This window comes from Colossoma macropomum, unplaced genomic scaffold (assembly GCF_904425465.1).
Source record: "Colossoma macropomum unplaced genomic scaffold, Colossoma_macropomum, whole genome shotgun sequence".
In the NCBI taxonomy this organism is placed as follows: domain Eukaryota; kingdom Metazoa; phylum Chordata; class Actinopteri; order Characiformes; family Serrasalmidae; genus Colossoma; species Colossoma macropomum.
Window position 1 is genome coordinate 36,618,010 of NW_023494804.1, and position 17,730 is coordinate 36,635,739.

At 38.1% G+C, this 17,730-nt stretch overlaps 1 protein-coding gene across 1 annotated transcript in view; it reads left to right on the plus strand.

Moving 5' to 3' along the window:
* The window catches only part of megf10 (multiple EGF-like-domains 10), a 77,658-nt gene that overhangs the window by 29,927 nt on the left and 30,001 nt on the right, over positions 1 to 17,730 (plus strand). Inside the window, exons 6-8 of the mRNA XM_036595443.1 lie at positions 12,052 to 12,298; positions 12,982 to 13,102; positions 13,970 to 14,106. Coding sequence (XP_036451336.1) covers positions 12,052 to 12,298; positions 12,982 to 13,102; positions 13,970 to 14,106 — 505 coding nt within the window. The remainder of the gene's footprint in view (positions 1 to 12,051; positions 12,299 to 12,981; positions 13,103 to 13,969; positions 14,107 to 17,730) is intronic.

Here is a 17,730-nt window from a genome sequence, read left to right on the forward strand (position 1 = left end):
CTCAGACTCATTTAAACCTGGTAGCCTTTCAGTTTCAGGTCACAGGAGTCTAACAATGTGTCTAGTGGATTTTATCAGGTTCGAGTAAACGGTGAAGGAGGAAACCACTTTCTTCACACACAAAGAGCAAAGCTAGTAACAGGGTAGAAATGTAGGAAATGACCTCAGGGCTCAGCGATGGTGATTTTTGTATCTGGGGCATCGCATAATACAAGCACAAAAACACATAACATGGTCTCACTTTAATGAATTTGCCTCTTTAGATTGATATGATATTCTCATGTTTAACAAATCCTGGTTGGATTTTCTGACATAATGAAATAGTGATGGCTAGCATTAGCGAAACACTTCTACAGTTTCAGTCTCAAACAGCGACATTCATGTTAAAGAAATGCCTTTAGATTAACAATCAGCAGCTGTTGTTGAGTTTTGGATTTCAGTGTCACCACTTTCTGGCCTGTCCACTTGAAATAAAAAACACTATTACCTTCTTAAATGGGCTGCTGAAACTCCATATGTCTTTAAGTGCTGTCTTAAGGTGTCCACTTTGTTTATGTGACAGTTGTTCAGCCGTTGGTTTCACACCCAGTCGGAGTGTGATTTTATGCTGCATTAGGCTTATTTATAATTCCCCTCAATGAAGAAGAAAGCGTTTTTGGGGGTCTGCTAAGAAGAACAACTGGGTTTGTATTGCAGGGTGAGAGTTATACCCTGTGTATTGTGTTTGCATGTCTAAAATCATTTGATACTATAGTGAGAAAGACAGAGGATCCAGAGAAATCATATGCTCCTTGTCCAAAACACTGCCGCCTGGCATTCTTTGAATTAGAAACCTGGTTAGGGTTAGGGTTATCATCATTTTGGTCTTACTAATATTACGATATGTAAATATAACGATACTAACATTGTGGAATCTTTGATATGCCAATGATCCTCTGTGTGTTTTGAGCATTGTGACCAGTCATTTCCAGATGAGTTTCTGTGAATGTTCTGATGAATCAAGGTATTCATGTAATCTAACACAAGTAAATTTAATCAAAATGAAGGACAGTGTTTAATCACCATTGTCCTGATTCACATGTTTAACATATTGCAAGGTGAATCACAGTCGTAATAAGTAGCAACATAATCATTGTATGAGTATTTTATCCATATCATACTTAGTATTTTATCCATATAGTGCAGCCATATTTTAGTTCTGAAACACTTTTTCAGAAGAGAATCGCTACTTGCATTGCTAATTAGTTCAACACTGAATGCATCACATGGAGAATTACATTCACCAAGATGTAAATAAATTGTTTTGGAGTCAAATGCACCATCCTAGAGAAACTTACCACCTCACATTGGTGGGGACAGGAACCAGATATCTGAAGAAAGTTATGAAATGAAATGATTACAAATATGTTGCCCAAAGCCTGACATCATTTTACGATGGTTTTGCAATAAGGATTTGACCTTAAAACTGTTTCTTAAATTCATTCATTTTACCATTTATCAGCATTCGAAAACCTCAAAAGATACATTTAGATTCACTTAGGGCTGGGCAGTGCTTCAATAATTATAATTCTTGTGATGAATTACATATCAATAGGTCACAGTGTGCTTTTCTGAGCGTCAGTGCTGATCACTGCAAAACACTGACCAACTGCATGGTTCATTACAGTAAGAGCATAAGTAGTCTGATTTAATTGGATTGTATGCAGCACACTGTGTGTAATGTTGAATACAAATCATTTGTATACTATTTTTAATGTGGAACCAGAAGTTCTTTTTTTGTCTGTTCTTATCAGATGCTAGAAAAACAAAAATATTGTTACCTATCGTGTAAGTTCTATTGCAATATTATCGTGTAAGTTCTATTGCAGTATTATATTTTTACCACATCAGCCCCAGCCCCGCACCCCCAGGTTCACTGATCATTTTGGAAAGTCGGTATGTTTCTCTACAGTGATCCATTTCGCATCAGACCACTCTGAACAATTTTGTTTATATCTCAATGAGTTGTGCAGACATTTTGAAAGATTAAGGTTGAATTCCCTTTTAACGCACATTAAAATTAAGAACCCTTTTCTTCTTCTGTTAAGTTACCATTTAGAAAATACAAGGTTCCAGCATCAAGTGTTTATAAAGTGTTATTTTCAGATTTACCACTATTTTACCATTAGCAGCATTACATATAAACACTCAGAAGAGTGTATGTTCACTGGACATTTGTTTACATTTTGTTCACACTTTTAATTTAATCTCAAGTTTGTATTATGCAGAATTAAAAAAAAAAAGATTGTTCCTCTTATTTCTTAACACAATCCTTTGAAGAATATCATAAATCAGCTGCAAACTCTTTCAGCAGCATTTGTTATGGTTGCTCCTGATGTCTTTCCTAAATGTCTTTGTAAAAGCCTGGCTCTTTTCAAATTTGTGCCATGAGCATATTGTTATAAATGTTGTGGCTGAACTGACAAGATGACAGAGTATGACTGGGTGGTTCAAACTATCACACACACAATATTTCAGCTTTTGAATGTCAGTGGAACAAACACGACACTGCAATCTGATCCGTGCTGTGTGAACCATGTACTGATTGTCTGTTTTCTCTTTGGCTGCTTTGTTCTCTTCATCCTGTTAAATCTGAGGTCCTCTTAAGCCCTGCTGAGTTCAGAAAGGCCTGTGTGTGTAAGTTTGTGTGTGTGTGATTATATCTGGCATTGTAGATGTGAGGTCTGTACAGAGACGCAGTCCAACTGGGCTTCAACAACTGGCAGCATCAGTTACGTCCACTGTTTTCCCTTCAGTAATGGACACTTTTCCACAAGCGTCATTATGCAGACTTTAAAAGGTCAGCAAAAGACTGCCGATTGAGGCTGGAATAGAGGCCTTTTAAACACGTCATTGATCTTTTGATGGATTATGTTTTGAGTTAGGGTCTTTATAGTTTTGTTTTGCTGTGGCCTTATTGTCTTACCCTGGTCATGATAGTTTCAGTGTTACGTTTCTCTTTGGTCAGCTGCTGCGATTTTTTTTTCTTCTGATTGTCTTTTCTGAGTTTCAGTGTAAACATCTAAATGGAAGCAGGAGGCACTTTCATGGGGCACTATGTGAAACAGATGTAACCACCAGTAGTCAAATTACTAGTCTATTTTGAGTGTATTTAGAAACTCTGGGGGTCATGGATTAAGCCTAGTCTTGGACTTAATTGTAAAGAATAAATCACCATTGGAAATCCTTTTTTAGTCAAGGCTTAGGCTCAGTCTGGATTTTGGAAATCTCCCCAATGCTGGGCAGGTTCTATTAGACCCCCTTGACTGCTCTTGTACTGTTTTTTAACTGACATTACAATTCAATTCTGAGTATAATTTGTGCTTTGTTTCTGTAGTTTGCACATTTATCACATACGCTGATTATTGCCTATGCACACTTTTACAGGTTGCATAACAGTAACAGAAACGCCATATAAAATACCAATACTCAGTGGCCATTTTATTGGAAATACATACCACATAGGTGCACTTTGTAAGTGTGCAATTACTGACTGTAGCTTCTACCCTGTTAATCAAAAGGGATGACCATTTGCCAGATATCATTTGGGTGCTGCACCACTCTCAGCATAGCAGTGACATGGACGTAGTTGTGACATGCCTATAGCCCTTTTCACACATGCACTTTTACCTTTAATGGTAATTAAAGGAGAAATTATAAAATGTGTACACAAGACTCAAAATCCTGGTAAAGTTGACATAGCAGTTTACCTGTGTGAACAGAAGTTGATACATTGCCAGGAAATATGAAGAATTATAAATTCTAACTGACCTTAAAAGTATTTCTTAAAATTTATTAATTTTACCATTTATCAACATTCGTTAAACTCAAAAGATACAAGTAGATTCACATAGGCCTGGGCAATGTTCTTTTCTGAGCGTCAGTACTTTAAAAAAAACATTGAAAACTGTTTCTATGATGCTTCTACGATGGATTTTTTCGTTTATTTTTACAAGTGAAAACATCACCGGAGTGTAGCTCATCTGGTGACATGCAATTTACCCTGTGTATCAATAGAAAGAGACCACCATAGGACCAGTAACCCCCTAAATGGCTCGGGTCCCCCGGCAGGCCCAAAGTTTTATTACACATTTCTAAAACCTAAGAATAGCTCAACTACTGAAGTCCCTGTAGTTACTGAATAATAAACCTTAGTGTGTAATAAGCCTGGGATTTTAAGGCGTTAAATATTATCTGGTCAGTGGTGGTCCTGTGGTGATCTCTTTCTGACCAATCAGGCTGATAAATTGCACTGCAACAGACAGGCTTGAGTGGACTAACTGTAACCTTACAAAGAGCATTATATGGTAGGTGTTTCTGATTAAATGGCCAGCGAGAATGAGACTTTCATGCGGTGTTTCTGTTATTTTGTCTCCCCCTTGTATCTTGTAGTAGAAGACTTTTAATCCTAAAAACCAAAAAGCCATGAGGACATGAAAAATATTGGTCCTATTCTTTCCTGTTTCTTATTAACCTATGATAACATTGCAAACTAAAAAGGCCCTAAGAGAACTTTGCAAAAATGAAGATTAAGCTCAGATTTTTTGCAATGAAAAGTAGATGTATTTTAATAAAATATCGTATTGTTTAGATAAGTTAACTGCATTTGGAAAGGAACCCCCTGCGTTATGCATTATGATATACTTTTAGTTAATTGTTTCTTTGTCAGCCATTTACCAACCGGATCTCTCTTGCAGATGCTTCATGAATCAAATTTGCCAGACGTGATGAATGTAAAACTGCTTATTTATTTATTTTTATGCTATCCAGAGTTCTACCAAGCATGGTGCTTGGAGTTTCACTTTGGACTGCAGTCAGAAACAATGTGAGAAAGTGCCAGTCTTCCAGATCTCTCACAGCATGGGTGCTGAAGATCTGCTCAATTTGCAGAGAGTGAATGATAGATGTGTGAAACCACAGCGGCAGAAACACACTGAGTGCATTCACAGCCCTCTGGAGATTTAGCTCTCATCCATGTAAACTCATTAGATATGTGTAAGTATTGTGCCAACTGCTGATTAAAGTGTTGTGCTGCTCAGATTTAGTGTGAAATAGGGTTTTGCTGTATCATGGTGCATGCATTACCTCTGTGCAAGGCTGCAAATCAATGAAAACAGAGGCTGTTTTAGATTATTCAGTAGCACTTACACTTTAAGTTTCTTTGCACATAATTACGTAGGCCTGTACTGATCCACTTCCATTTTTTTTGTCAGTTCAGTTCAATTAAAACCTCTTTTTAAAGTTGTGTTCTGGACTTATACTAGCATTTAATATGTCATTTTTCATGTTATGTAATGTTCTAGCACATCATGGCACTCTTCAGCCTCATCAGTCTAACAGAATTTACAATTTGCTTCATTTTTTTGTGTTTTTGTCTGTTTTCTCACTACATTACACAGCAGCATTACGCAAATGCTTCATAGAACCATTGGGAATTCCTCCACAGCAACAAAGAAATCCTGACTGCCAGCATAGCTTCTTATGAAGGGGCTTCTAAATAAAGACATGATAACATTATATATTTGGCTTTCTTCTACACTGGCCTCAAGCATCCACCCCAAACCCCTTGTAGTTTTTCAGACGTTCCTCCCATCTTCAAGATACATCATTAAAAGGGGGTTCTCTTAGTCTTTAATTGGGAAAGTCTCACACTATAGGCTACTGAGGCACTGCTGTATGAGGCAAGTAGACATGTTTACAACAAATATGGTAATGGTTAAATTTGTAATTGTGACTGGAGAGTCCCTTTAAACTCAGACAACCTTCACTCACAGTGTAGCTGAGTGTAACAGCAATTAATGAAGTAAGAGTAATAAGATCTTTAAAAGCAACAAAATAATGATAATAATAATAAGAATATCAAATAAAAGATATTCAAAAGTAAAACATTCCCTAAAATTAAAATAGCCGAGTTGGTGCTAGAGCAAGAATATATATCTGTATCATTTCTTTTAATGCAAAGATGCACACAGTACTTGATGATGAGGCCAGATTCCTAGCTATGATCCTGAAGCTTATTCTGAGTGTTTCTTTCCTCTCTAGGGCATTTAGTCTCTTATTTAGTGGGACAATAGGGGTTGGTGGGGGGGGTGTTAGTGTGCAGGCAAAAGCACGGTGAGGCCTCCAGGTCCACTGCTTTAACTAGGTCAGGTCTCACAAACGTAGCTTCTCTGAATAAGAGAAGGTTTTGTCCGTGCAGGCCCTTCAGAGCCGCTCTGTTGTTGCCCCGCGGAAATGCTGTGGACTTTTCACCACGGCCAGAAAGCACTAACGCACGCTCTGAACAATGCCAGCTAATGGGACATGGAGCACTGTGATGCTTTCTTATAGAGACAGAGGAAGGGCTTATGTGTTGTATTTTTTTGCAGCTTGTTTAGTCCCATGATGTTTTTCTGTACATGAAGTAACAGTGACTAGACTGGCAGTAAATGTTTTGTGCTTTGATTGCATTTTGTGCTTAATGATAATGTATCCAGGGCCTGTCTTTTTTAATGAATGTTGAAGAAATTGATATTTATTTACATGAAATCTTATTGAACACTAGTAAGGTTAAGTACCTTAACCGTGATAAGTCAACCTCACCACACCACTTTGAGACCAGAAAGACATCATGAGAGAGTAAGCCTCACCCAATGACAAGATATTCCACGGTCCAGTCGGGGATGGAGGGGTCAAGAAGATAGTGGGGGTCATAAAAATAACTACATTTGTTGAACTACATAACTTTTGTCTGAGAACTTTCTTTTACATAAGGGAGATGGTTTGCTTTCTCATTCTTTTTGAACATGGTCACATATTGACCACAGAAGCTGGCTAATGTTCTGACATTTCAGCAGAAACAGAAAGTCCTTTACTGTCCTTGCATATCAGATGTAAACTTCGGTTTGCCAGGATTAGAGAGATCTGTTCTCAAAGATGTGAATACTTTCTGAAGGTGATTATTTAACATAAACAGAACATAAACACCTTTTAGACACACAATTTCGTCCCATATTGTGTGTATCAGTGTGCAGCACTCATGTATGAGCATTCTCATACATTCTTACACTCATCTCATTTGTATACCAGACACATAAACAGTACAACTGAGCAACAGTAGTGCTGTGCAAAGACCACCCTTCATGTGTTTAATTTCCAGTCAAAACTGCCATTAAGCACAAGTTATTTATTTTTTTTAATGAAGTATTTCTGAGGAGATAGGAAAATAAATTGCTATACCTAAAGACTGTATCTTTGACTGTGTCTTCAACTGTGACAAAATAACTCAATGCTGTGGGTCTGAAAAGATGTTTAGCTGTCAATAAGCCCTTACTGAGAAATGCAAATAGACAAAAAAATTAAACAAAGAAGCTGCTGGTGTTCTGGAAGCACGTGTTCTGAACAATGTACAGTCCACTCCAGAGTCCAGACCTCAGCATCTCAATGTATTTGGGATGACTTGCATTGTGAGAAACAGAAAGTGCAACCATCTTCTAAGACTGAACTTTAGAGGTATGGAAAAACATCCCTGCAGATTTCTTTGAAAAACTGGACACAATTGTCCCAAAAAATAACTTTTTATTAAGTATATTTTTTCTGTTTTTTCCTCATGCTGACAAATGAATAACTGGCTGTTTTGAATGAAAATTAAATAAAGAAGGGTGGTCTCTAACTTTGGCCCAGTGCTGTAAAACAAAGCTTAGAGATACGACTATAATGAAGATATAAAGGGAAACTGGACATCTGTCCGTCTTAATTTTACCTGTCTTATGACAATAAACTGGTCCTGGCTGTCGATAACACATGGGATTCTTAGGGTTCAAACCTGAAACCCAGCAGTAGACCAAACCTCTGCACTGACAAGGTGAAAATACAATGCATTTTGTTCAGAGTTAGAGTCAGAGGTTGCTGCTTGAGGTCAGTAGCTTTGTGTGTCTGACTAGCCATAAGGACTGTCTGATAAGGACAGGTATCATTTTGATGTGAATGCTTTTAAAAAAATGCCCAGTAGATACATCTGATGGAGTACAGCTAATATTGTTCATTCTGTCCACAGCCTTGCAGCTCTAATATATATCAACACTTTATTTAGCTTGCTTTACATTTTAGTTTATTTGTTAGTATTTAGTATGTACATCAACATTTTATTTAGCTTTGATGCAAAAATCTCACTCTTCATTCATCTTCGTGTGATGGATGAAAGACGTTTGGTTTAGAAAGCCTTTACTGAACTTTTACTGCTCTGTAAATAGTTCAGGACTGGACAGCTGCTAGCTTCCCTTAGTGACACTTCCATGTTTAACTCAGGCCGTAAAACGAAGCTAAGGTTAAGGGCATGTCAGCAAAAGCAGCAAATGTGAGAAGAGGGAGGGGTGAAAAAGTCTTTTTGAGGTCATTTAACCTCAGTGGCCAGTGACATCATCACACATGTTAAACACACTAGTGCGTGAGAAGATGTCAATCACTGGGTTTGCCTCTCAAGTCGGATTTATGGAAGACTTTACGGCTTGCGGTGTACGCTCGTGTCCTCTCATCATCATCGAAGCTGCTTTAATCAGGGCGCCAGTAACGTGTGTGGTCAGTGATGCCAACGTGCTCAGCTCAGTCTGCAGTGTGTGGTGTGGGTAGGATGGGCTTTATTGTGAGCTTTATTAGTGTGGCAGACATGCATCCACACACACATCGATCATACACTGCCAGATAAAACTTTTGAATGACTTCAGTGAAGATCAAGATGTAATGATTCATTTTTATTTACCTTATTTGATGGAAATGATATCAGTGAAAAAAAAAAAAAAAACATTTTTATTGTGGGGAGAAATTCTTTTTCAGCCAGTCTGGAAGAACAGAACTGTAACTGAATACAAAAGTTTGAACACCCCTTGGTCAAATGACCTGTTCTGTTGATTTCCTAATTGAAAATAAGTGAACGCATCCTCTACACAGAAAGTTTTCTTTAGTGCACGATTTCTATTTATTTGCTGAGTTTAACATATTAGGGAAGAAAATAAAGAAATGTGTGTGTGCATGTATAATGTTCCATAACTATTGCACATATCACATTTTTTACTTGTTTTTCCCCCAGTATGTTAAATTTAGTAAAATAACCTGACTGTGGGCAGAATGTAATTGTGCATTGTGCAGAACTGTGTTCTCTGTACTTAGAAAAGCAACAGAACATGCACCTGAGCTTTTTCATTCAACTGTATTCATTCTCCACAAACGTGTTCTTTTGTAGCAACTGTTGGCAGGTTGAACAGCTTTACAGAACAAATGTGACAAAAATCACATTCAGAGTAAAGAGAAATCATTATGCACTTTGTGTAGAGTCACTGCATAACATTGAGTTTAGTTGAGCCAAACTACATTTTTGTAGCTAATGAAAACCACCTAGATTGGAAACAACAACGTTTAATTTGCCACAGTGCTAACGTCGGCTCAGTTACACAACAAAGAAAACTACATCTGATCTACACTAGCATTTGCCAGGTTTCCAACCAACTGTCAAATTAAATTTAAGCAACTAACTGACGTAGCAAAAAAATCTGCAAATTAATACGTTTAAGGCACCGAGCATGATTTATTCCAATTTTTTTAAAATATGTGTGTAAATGTGTATAACTGACATCATACACATCAAACATTCAAATGATGAAAATGCAACATTATTTCTGTCTTTTATTTAACTTTTGCAAACGTGAATTCATTCGACCAATCACTGTCACTCTGATGTTGAGGCTACAGTCATGTGAGCAATGTGTAAAAGCACTCATAAAGTTTTAACTTCTGGATATAAAACTTTCTGTACTTTTCCAAAATGAAAAGTAGCCTACAGTGGAGTTATTTTCATCCCATTAGAAATTTGTGTTTGAATGCAATTGTACATCATCAACTGTAAAACCAGATTTAGATATTATTTTATATTGCTGTCTTACAAACCTTCAAATTTAGTTTCAGTTTGGAATTCAATTTCAGATGATATGATAAACACAGTGTGATATGGTACACAGTGCACTCATGTATAATTTAGATGTGAAAATATCTGAATGCTTCACATTTTTGTGTCAGTTATTTTCAGAATTCCCATCGTCTGTACTTCACGTTCATACAAAAGCTTTGAGAAATATGACTGAGTTTATAGAGAAATGTTTAATGTTGAGCAGCTTCTCATCGCTGTCTTGTTTTATGGCTGTTGTAATAGCACAGAGAACGCACCGGGAAACTTAAAGTTTCAGGAAATGTCCATTAATAAGCTGCAGGGACTTTGGCTACGTTCACATTATAAGTCTAATTGCTCAACGACCCACAAGCACACGTCCTAATCAATAAAGTCACATGAATAAACCACATGCATCATGAAAAGCAAACTAAGTAGCAGAACAAGCTTTTCTCACAACGATAATTAGCTCTGAGCAACTCACAGCTGTTCGTTATTAGAGGGAGTGGAAGACGGAAAAGGGTCAGAAGCTTTTCCACCGTTTACTGGCACTAACTTCAGGTTCGGCACTGCTGCTACATTAACACTGAATGATGGCGCAAATACGGTGATAAAAAACACATGAATTCAGATCTGAATGTTCTCATTAAGGTCACATGGTCATGGATTGGATACGTAACCAATTAAGGAGCACATATGAAAGCGGCTCAGATCTGATTTGATAAGTTCAGATTTGTGTGTCCACACTGCTCTGAAAAAATCAGACCTGTGTCACGTTAAGGCAAAATATCAGATTTGCGCCAATGCAGCCTGGTAATGTGAATGTAGCCTTTATGTCTGTTTACTGTGACTGATTTGTTTTTGACATTGATAATAATAAAGGTATGTTTATTTCTACATTAATATCCTTGGTACCTGTTGCCTTCTGTGATGTTTCATGGCTATGTCATAGCTTTCATAGCTACGATGTGACAAGAGCTTACAAACTTCTAAGTAACTTTTGATGATTTTATTTGATATTTATCATTTAGTCTTTTTTATTCAAAATGCCAAATATGCATAAAAGTATTGGGATGAATGGATCTACATACAATGGGGTCCAAAAGTCTGGGACCACTGGTGAAAATCCTTCTGTTATGCATTTCATTTCTAATTTAGTACATAGTTTTTCATTACAAATGATATTATCAGCATAACCATTTGAGTAAAAAGTAAAATCTTTGAATGTTTACATGAATTTCAGAATTTAGAATTTCTTGGCATTGTGATGTCCCCCTTTAGCTTTAATGATAGCATGCACTTGGGCTGGTATGGATGCCGTGTGCAAAAGCCTCCAAGTTCCTAGAAATGTGTTAATCCTATCAGACAGTCAAGATAAAGAACACCCCCAAAATGTGGTTGTCTGTAACGTCAGTTTGCTTTGGACACTCTTTCATCAAAAGTGTTTATGGATGGCAGAAACCATCTTTTTAACCCCTTTAACTGACTCTCCAGTGCACTCAATAGCTACAACACACAGTCATTTAACCTGAAACCTCATAACTCTAATGAATGGTTAGAGAACCATGAAGCTCTCCTAATTCAGTTTTCCCTGTGCTGATGTCAGAGAAAGTGCTTTCTGGAAGATGAAAGAAGTACTAGAATAAACATGTGGTGTGGGGCGTGTGGGGTTGTCCTGTGTGTTTGTGAGGGGAAACCTCACTGCTGGACTGGGTGAGGTTACAGCTGAGTCTGGATTGATTAAATCAGCTTAGCGTAGTGGTCCTGGGTGGTGTAAGGCTATGTTTTAAAATGCTGCCATAGGGATTTATCATCTTCAGCGATGCCACAGCCATCCGTAAGCATCTTTGACCTTGCTCTCTCTGGTTTAGCCCTGCTAGCCTACATGGGTGTCTGTTAGCAACAGAACCGGCATGCTGAGCTCTCTGACCCTGCCTTAGCAGCTGCTGAAAACATACGATATTTTAAAAAGCTGTCAAAGACCAAAACAGTGTGATCACTAATTTCACAAATTACTGGCGATTTGCCATATATATGTTTCCTGTTTTGTCATGTATGAATAATCTGAACTCTAAACGCGTTTCCTCTCTGTGCAGCGTGTGACAGTAGCCACTGGGGTCCTCACTGCAGTAACCGCTGTCAGTGTAAAAATGGGGCGCTGTGTAACCCCATCACGGGCGCGTGTATCTGCACAACTGGCTATCGTGGCTGGCGCTGTGAGGAGCGTTGTGAGGCGGGCACCTACGGAAATGGCTGCCAGCAGAAATGCCTGTGTCAGAACAACGCCACCTGCCATCACGTCACAGGAGAGTGCACGTGCAGCCCCGGATACACTGGAGCGTTGTGAGTTACACACATACACAAAGACAAGCTAGTGTATTTACATACCGTAAATGTTCATAAGATGCATAATAGCATGTTTAACCCTTAGAAGTTTAGAGTTCTTAGTACCATTTTGTGCTATTATATAGTTACCTGATTAATTACACAGTCATGCAATTAATTGCAGTTTTATTTGATTTGCATTCTACATCAACAAGTTGAAGTCAAGAAAAATTAAAAATGTAAAGGATTTTTTTTCCACAAAACAAGACTGCAGAACTTTTTATCAAATTTAAAGTCTTAATAAAATATCTCCTCTACTTTTCTATACACGAATGTGGTGTTGATTTGAAAGTTTACAATCAGCACTTTTGACAGAATTTCTAGTTCTTTCAATGAGATACATACATACATACATACATACATACATCATCTAAACCGCTTATCCTTCTGGGTCGCGGTGGGGTGCTGGAGCCTATCCCAGCTGTCAATGAGCTACATGTGAGATATAATTAATATCTAATTATGCTTTGTTTTTGTTAATGCCCGCAATAACTGTGACTTCAAAGAGACTGATTTGTGCACTGTGTCTAACTAAAACTCCACTCATCTTTACCAATCTCACAGTGTTTGTTCTTTGGGTTTATAAAGGACCCATATGTCCTGACTTGTTCTCATCATACCTCTGTTGTTGTCTCCTGCAGTTGTGAGGATCTGTGTCCTCCAGGCAAACATGGGCAACAGTGTGAGGAGCGCTGCCCCTGTCAGAATGGTGGAGTGTGTCACCATGTGACTGGAGAGTGCTCCTGTCCCGCTGGCTGGATGGTAATTATGCAGTTTGTACTGGTATCAGCCAAAATCGTAACCTTGAGGTAATCTCAGAAAAAGAAAGCTGTCCTTGGACATTTGAATTGTAAATGTATTATGTGACTGTATAGCTACAGTACATCATAAATTCCAGATGCTTTCTATCTGACTTAGAAAGCTAAAGTGTTGATTTGGTGAAATATCAAATTTACATCATTTTTGTCCTCTTCCCCAAAATGTAGTTTATCAGTCAAGATGTTTGTTGTCTTTAGTTTTGCACTAGAGCTGTGAGGCTATTAAAGCGAAAATGTAATGGAAAATAGGCAAACTACATGCGTCAACCTGTTAAAGGGCAATTCCACAATTTTTTAAAAATGTACATGATTGATGACGTAAAATGAGTCAGTCAGTCAGAATTGTTCACATCAGGGGCCTCATTTCTAAAACATTCATAAGCACAGCTTTGATCTTAAAATGGTCATATGTAAATGAGACCCCAGGCTTTTAATGTCTTAAAGCTACATCACAGCAAATTATGACAAGAATTGGTTACGAATACACTGCCTGATGTTTAAGACAGACTGTTTTATAGTTATGTGTTAGTTATATGTTTTGAGATAAGGCTTTCAGCTAACACACATTTTTTCATGGTGGAGAGGTATATGCAGGGCGCTGTAAAGCAAAGTTGTCTGGAAAAAAAGAAAACTTTTTTTTGTACAATGTTGCCATATTTCAGTTTTATCAACATTATATGTAAAAGCTTGAAGCCTGTATTTTGATTATACTGTTAATGCCAAACATGTCCTGACTGATCACAATCATCACTTTTAAGTGTTAATTAATTTTTAGAACAGGCTGATAAATGGCTTGTGTGTGTGTGTGCAGGGTACAGTTTGTGGTCAGCCCTGTCCTCAGGGTCGCTTTGGTAGGAACTGCTCTCAGGAGTGTCAATGTCACAATGGAGGAACCTGCTCCTCGTCTACAGGAGAATGCTTCTGCAGCCCAGGATACACTGGAGAGAGGTGAGACACTAGTTAGAGTATGCATGCATCTTTTCTCATAGATTCAGTGTGAAGGATAGAACGAAAGAGAGGAGCATGGCGAAAGACTGTTTATGAAGTGATTATGTTTGCTTTTAAATAGAATGACTGAAAGAGTCTGAGTTAGGTGAGCTGACGTGCTAGTCTGGAGCGTACTGTATTATTATCTTACTTTTATTTTAATATTTTATTATATTATCACTTTGGGCAAAAAATAGATAAATAAATTAAATAGTAAAGTAAGTCATTTTAAATCCAAATTAAAACTTGCTTTTCTTGAACCACAAATGTGGGAACATTCTCCCTTAAGCTTTTTACAAAACATGCTTTATTAGACTTTAAGGTAATGTCTGCTGCATTCAAGGCCTGAATTGATTGTCTGAGGATATTGACAGTATTTGCTGGTCAGTGATAATTGTTATAGATGAGTGTATGTGGACTAGGTCAGAGACAGTAAGTTAGGGGTTTGTATGGGCGCAGGATCTATAGCAAAATGACCCACATCAAGGTCACATGATAATTAAGCTGGGAAGTCAACTGTTGTTAATAGGCTCTGTAAGCACATGTAAACATGTACAGTGCTACTATGGGAGGATTATCAGTGAATAAGAAACTACACTGTAATTAGTACGTCGAATCATATTCTAGGGTCATATTCTAGGGTCATAAAGGGATATAAGCATCAGCTTTTGTCAGTTTTTGTTACTTGTGTACTACTTATGCACTGCATCCTAGGCATCTAAATTCTCACGGCTCTTTTAGCTCACCAAAAATGGCTCCCAAAATGAGCTTAGGCCTCTGTCCTATGTGGGTTTAAACCACAGTCCTCTCATTCATACCACTGGAGCCAGTGTCACAGTGACACAATAAACAGAGAAAAGAGGAGAAAAGAGAAGAGGAAAACAAAACAGGGGGAAAAGGTAAAATAAGTAGAAAAGAAAAGAGAGGTGAGGAAAAGAGAAGAGAAAAAGAGAGAAAAAAGTCAAGCAAAGGAAAAGAAATGAGAAAAGCAGAGACGAAAAAAAAACAAAAATAAAGGAGACAACAAAAGAGGAGAAGAAAATAAAAGGAGAAAAGGATATGAGAGATGAAGGGGAAAAGAAGAGAAAACAGGGAAGGAGATGGAGGAGTGGAACAAAGAAAAGCAGGAAACAAGAAAACACAGGAAAGGAGAAAAGAGGAGAGGAATGAAAATGGGAAAGTGGAGAAGAAAAAAAGGAGAAGAGAAGGTGGGAGAAGAGAGGAGAGGGAAGCAGAAGAGAAAAAAGAGAAGAGAGAAGAGCGAAGCAGAAGAGAAAAAAGGACAAGAGAAGGCAAGAGAGAGAGGAGAGGGAAGGAAAGAGAGAGGAGAAGAGAAGGCAGGAGAATAGAGGAGAGGAAAGGAAAGAGAGAGAGGAGAAGAGAAGACAGGAGAATAGAGGAGAGGGAAGGAAAGAGAGAAAAGAAGAGAAGGCAAGAGAAAATAGGAGAGGGAAGGAAAGAGAGAGGGCATAAAACAGGGCATAAAAACTTATGTTTGTTTATGCACATCTCTTATTAAAACAAGTTCCATTTTATGCCATATCATAGAGACATCGATTTATATTACTAGTAGTTAGATAAAACAAGAGTATTTGTCATGATGTTTCATAGGACTAGGTGGCAGATCAGTGAGCACTGATGTGTTCTGAATGTCACAAGGCCCCACCCTGTCCAAAAAGTCTTTTTTAACCTGAGGCAAACTTCTCAGACAGTCCATGGTTTGTGCTCTAAAATGACCTCAGCACAAAGGGAAGCATAGCGTGGCTAAAATCTGTGTGTGAATGAATAAACGAGTGGCTGATGTGGTGGAGTGCAGCAGCAGTAGGTCAGGGGTACGGCGCCACAGAGCCAGAAACACCTGCGGCCAAAGCCTGCACCCAGGAAGTGAGGTGGGCAGAGAAGAAGCACAGAGAAAGTAGAGCTGTTTCTCTGCTGAAGATGAGGATGAGACGTGTTTGAAGGGTATTTATGCGTTAATAATTGATTATTGGTCTGTCTGAAGTGATATTGCACTCAACAACACGCTTTTTTGTGTTATAACTGTTTTAACACGGTTTGTTTCAGGACGCAGGCACATAGCAATACAAGTATTCAGGTTGTGTAACAAGAACACACATTATGTTGAGGAGGAAATTTATATTGGAATTTTCAGGAATATTCAATCATTGAGATGTTTGAAATTTATTCAGAGGGGTTTGAGGTGAAATGGTTGATTGTAAAGAAACTTGTCAACTCTAATTTCTTTACAGTGGTGGTGATAGGAACCAGGGGTTGTGATATGTATTTACTCTCCAAAACAAGCAGTGAACCTACATGAGCTTTTATATATAATTTATAATTAATGGTTAATCTTTCATATACCTCTCCACCATGAAAGCTATTAAAAAAAAAACATTTTAGGGAAAATTTTAATATTAAAACTGCTGTAAAACAATGTCTCATACATCAGGCAGCACATAACCATTTCATTTGATGTAGCATTTAGATGTAGCTTTAAAAACAGACATTTTGAAAAAGCAGTGGAGTTTAAATATAAACATACTACTTGTGCTAAATTACTCTGTTTGTGTTAAAAGTTATATAATATCAGTTATATGTAATGTAATATCCACCACCAAGTAATTAGCTTTGAATTACCTGACTAACCTGACTGTACATGATTAGGGAGATGGCAATGCAGTAAGGGCATTCAAATAGCTTGCAAAAGTACATAGTTCAACAGCAATGAATTATATGTAATATGCTCTGTGCCAGTGTTTCCTGCCCCTGGACGCCCCCTGTTCTCACCTGATCCAACAAATCAGCTTATTAACTACCCCTAACTGAGTTGTGCTGGATTTAGGGCGGGGGGTGCACTGCTCTGTAATGTTATATCAACACTCACCATGCACTTATAAAGTAATCCATTAAGCATAATGGATTCAAATGTGTACATCACTTTCACATTAAAAATATGTCTCATCAACACAATTACTGCCAGAAGTAAGTAAACTGAAAGATAAAATTGATGTATTAGATGTTCATTTGTGTCGTTTGAATCAACACATGACTACACGACTCTTACAGTGCAAAGAGTTTTTGTAGAGGTTTGTGTAGGTAGCATCACTGAGGTCACGGTGGTTATTGGGGCCAGGCTGAGTTGATTGGGAGCAGAAATTGGGGCCTACATTAGAAATGAGCCTGAGACTGGGTAACATAGCCCAGTACCCATAATTACCAGTATCAGAGTGCACGCACTATATACTTAAGCAGGCCAGAAAGCGACAGGAATAGCACCACAAGTGCATTTTTATGAGTTAATAAGAGCTTTGGCTGAGCCAGACGTCACAGAGGGCTTCCGGCCAACTCTAGCAGGCCCCGGCCCACCACACCCTATGGGTTGGAAAATAATCAGCTCAGCCTCAAAGACTGGCGTATGTGTATAAGAGAGATAGAGAGAGAGAGAGAGCGAGAGAGAGTGAGAGAGAGAGAGAAAGGAAAAAGAAGGAGAGAGTAACTGTTCAGTTTTTCACATCAGTCTTAACACATCCTCTACAGGGAACAAACTGTGGCCCTTTTTGCAAAGTTTGGAATAAATATGTATAT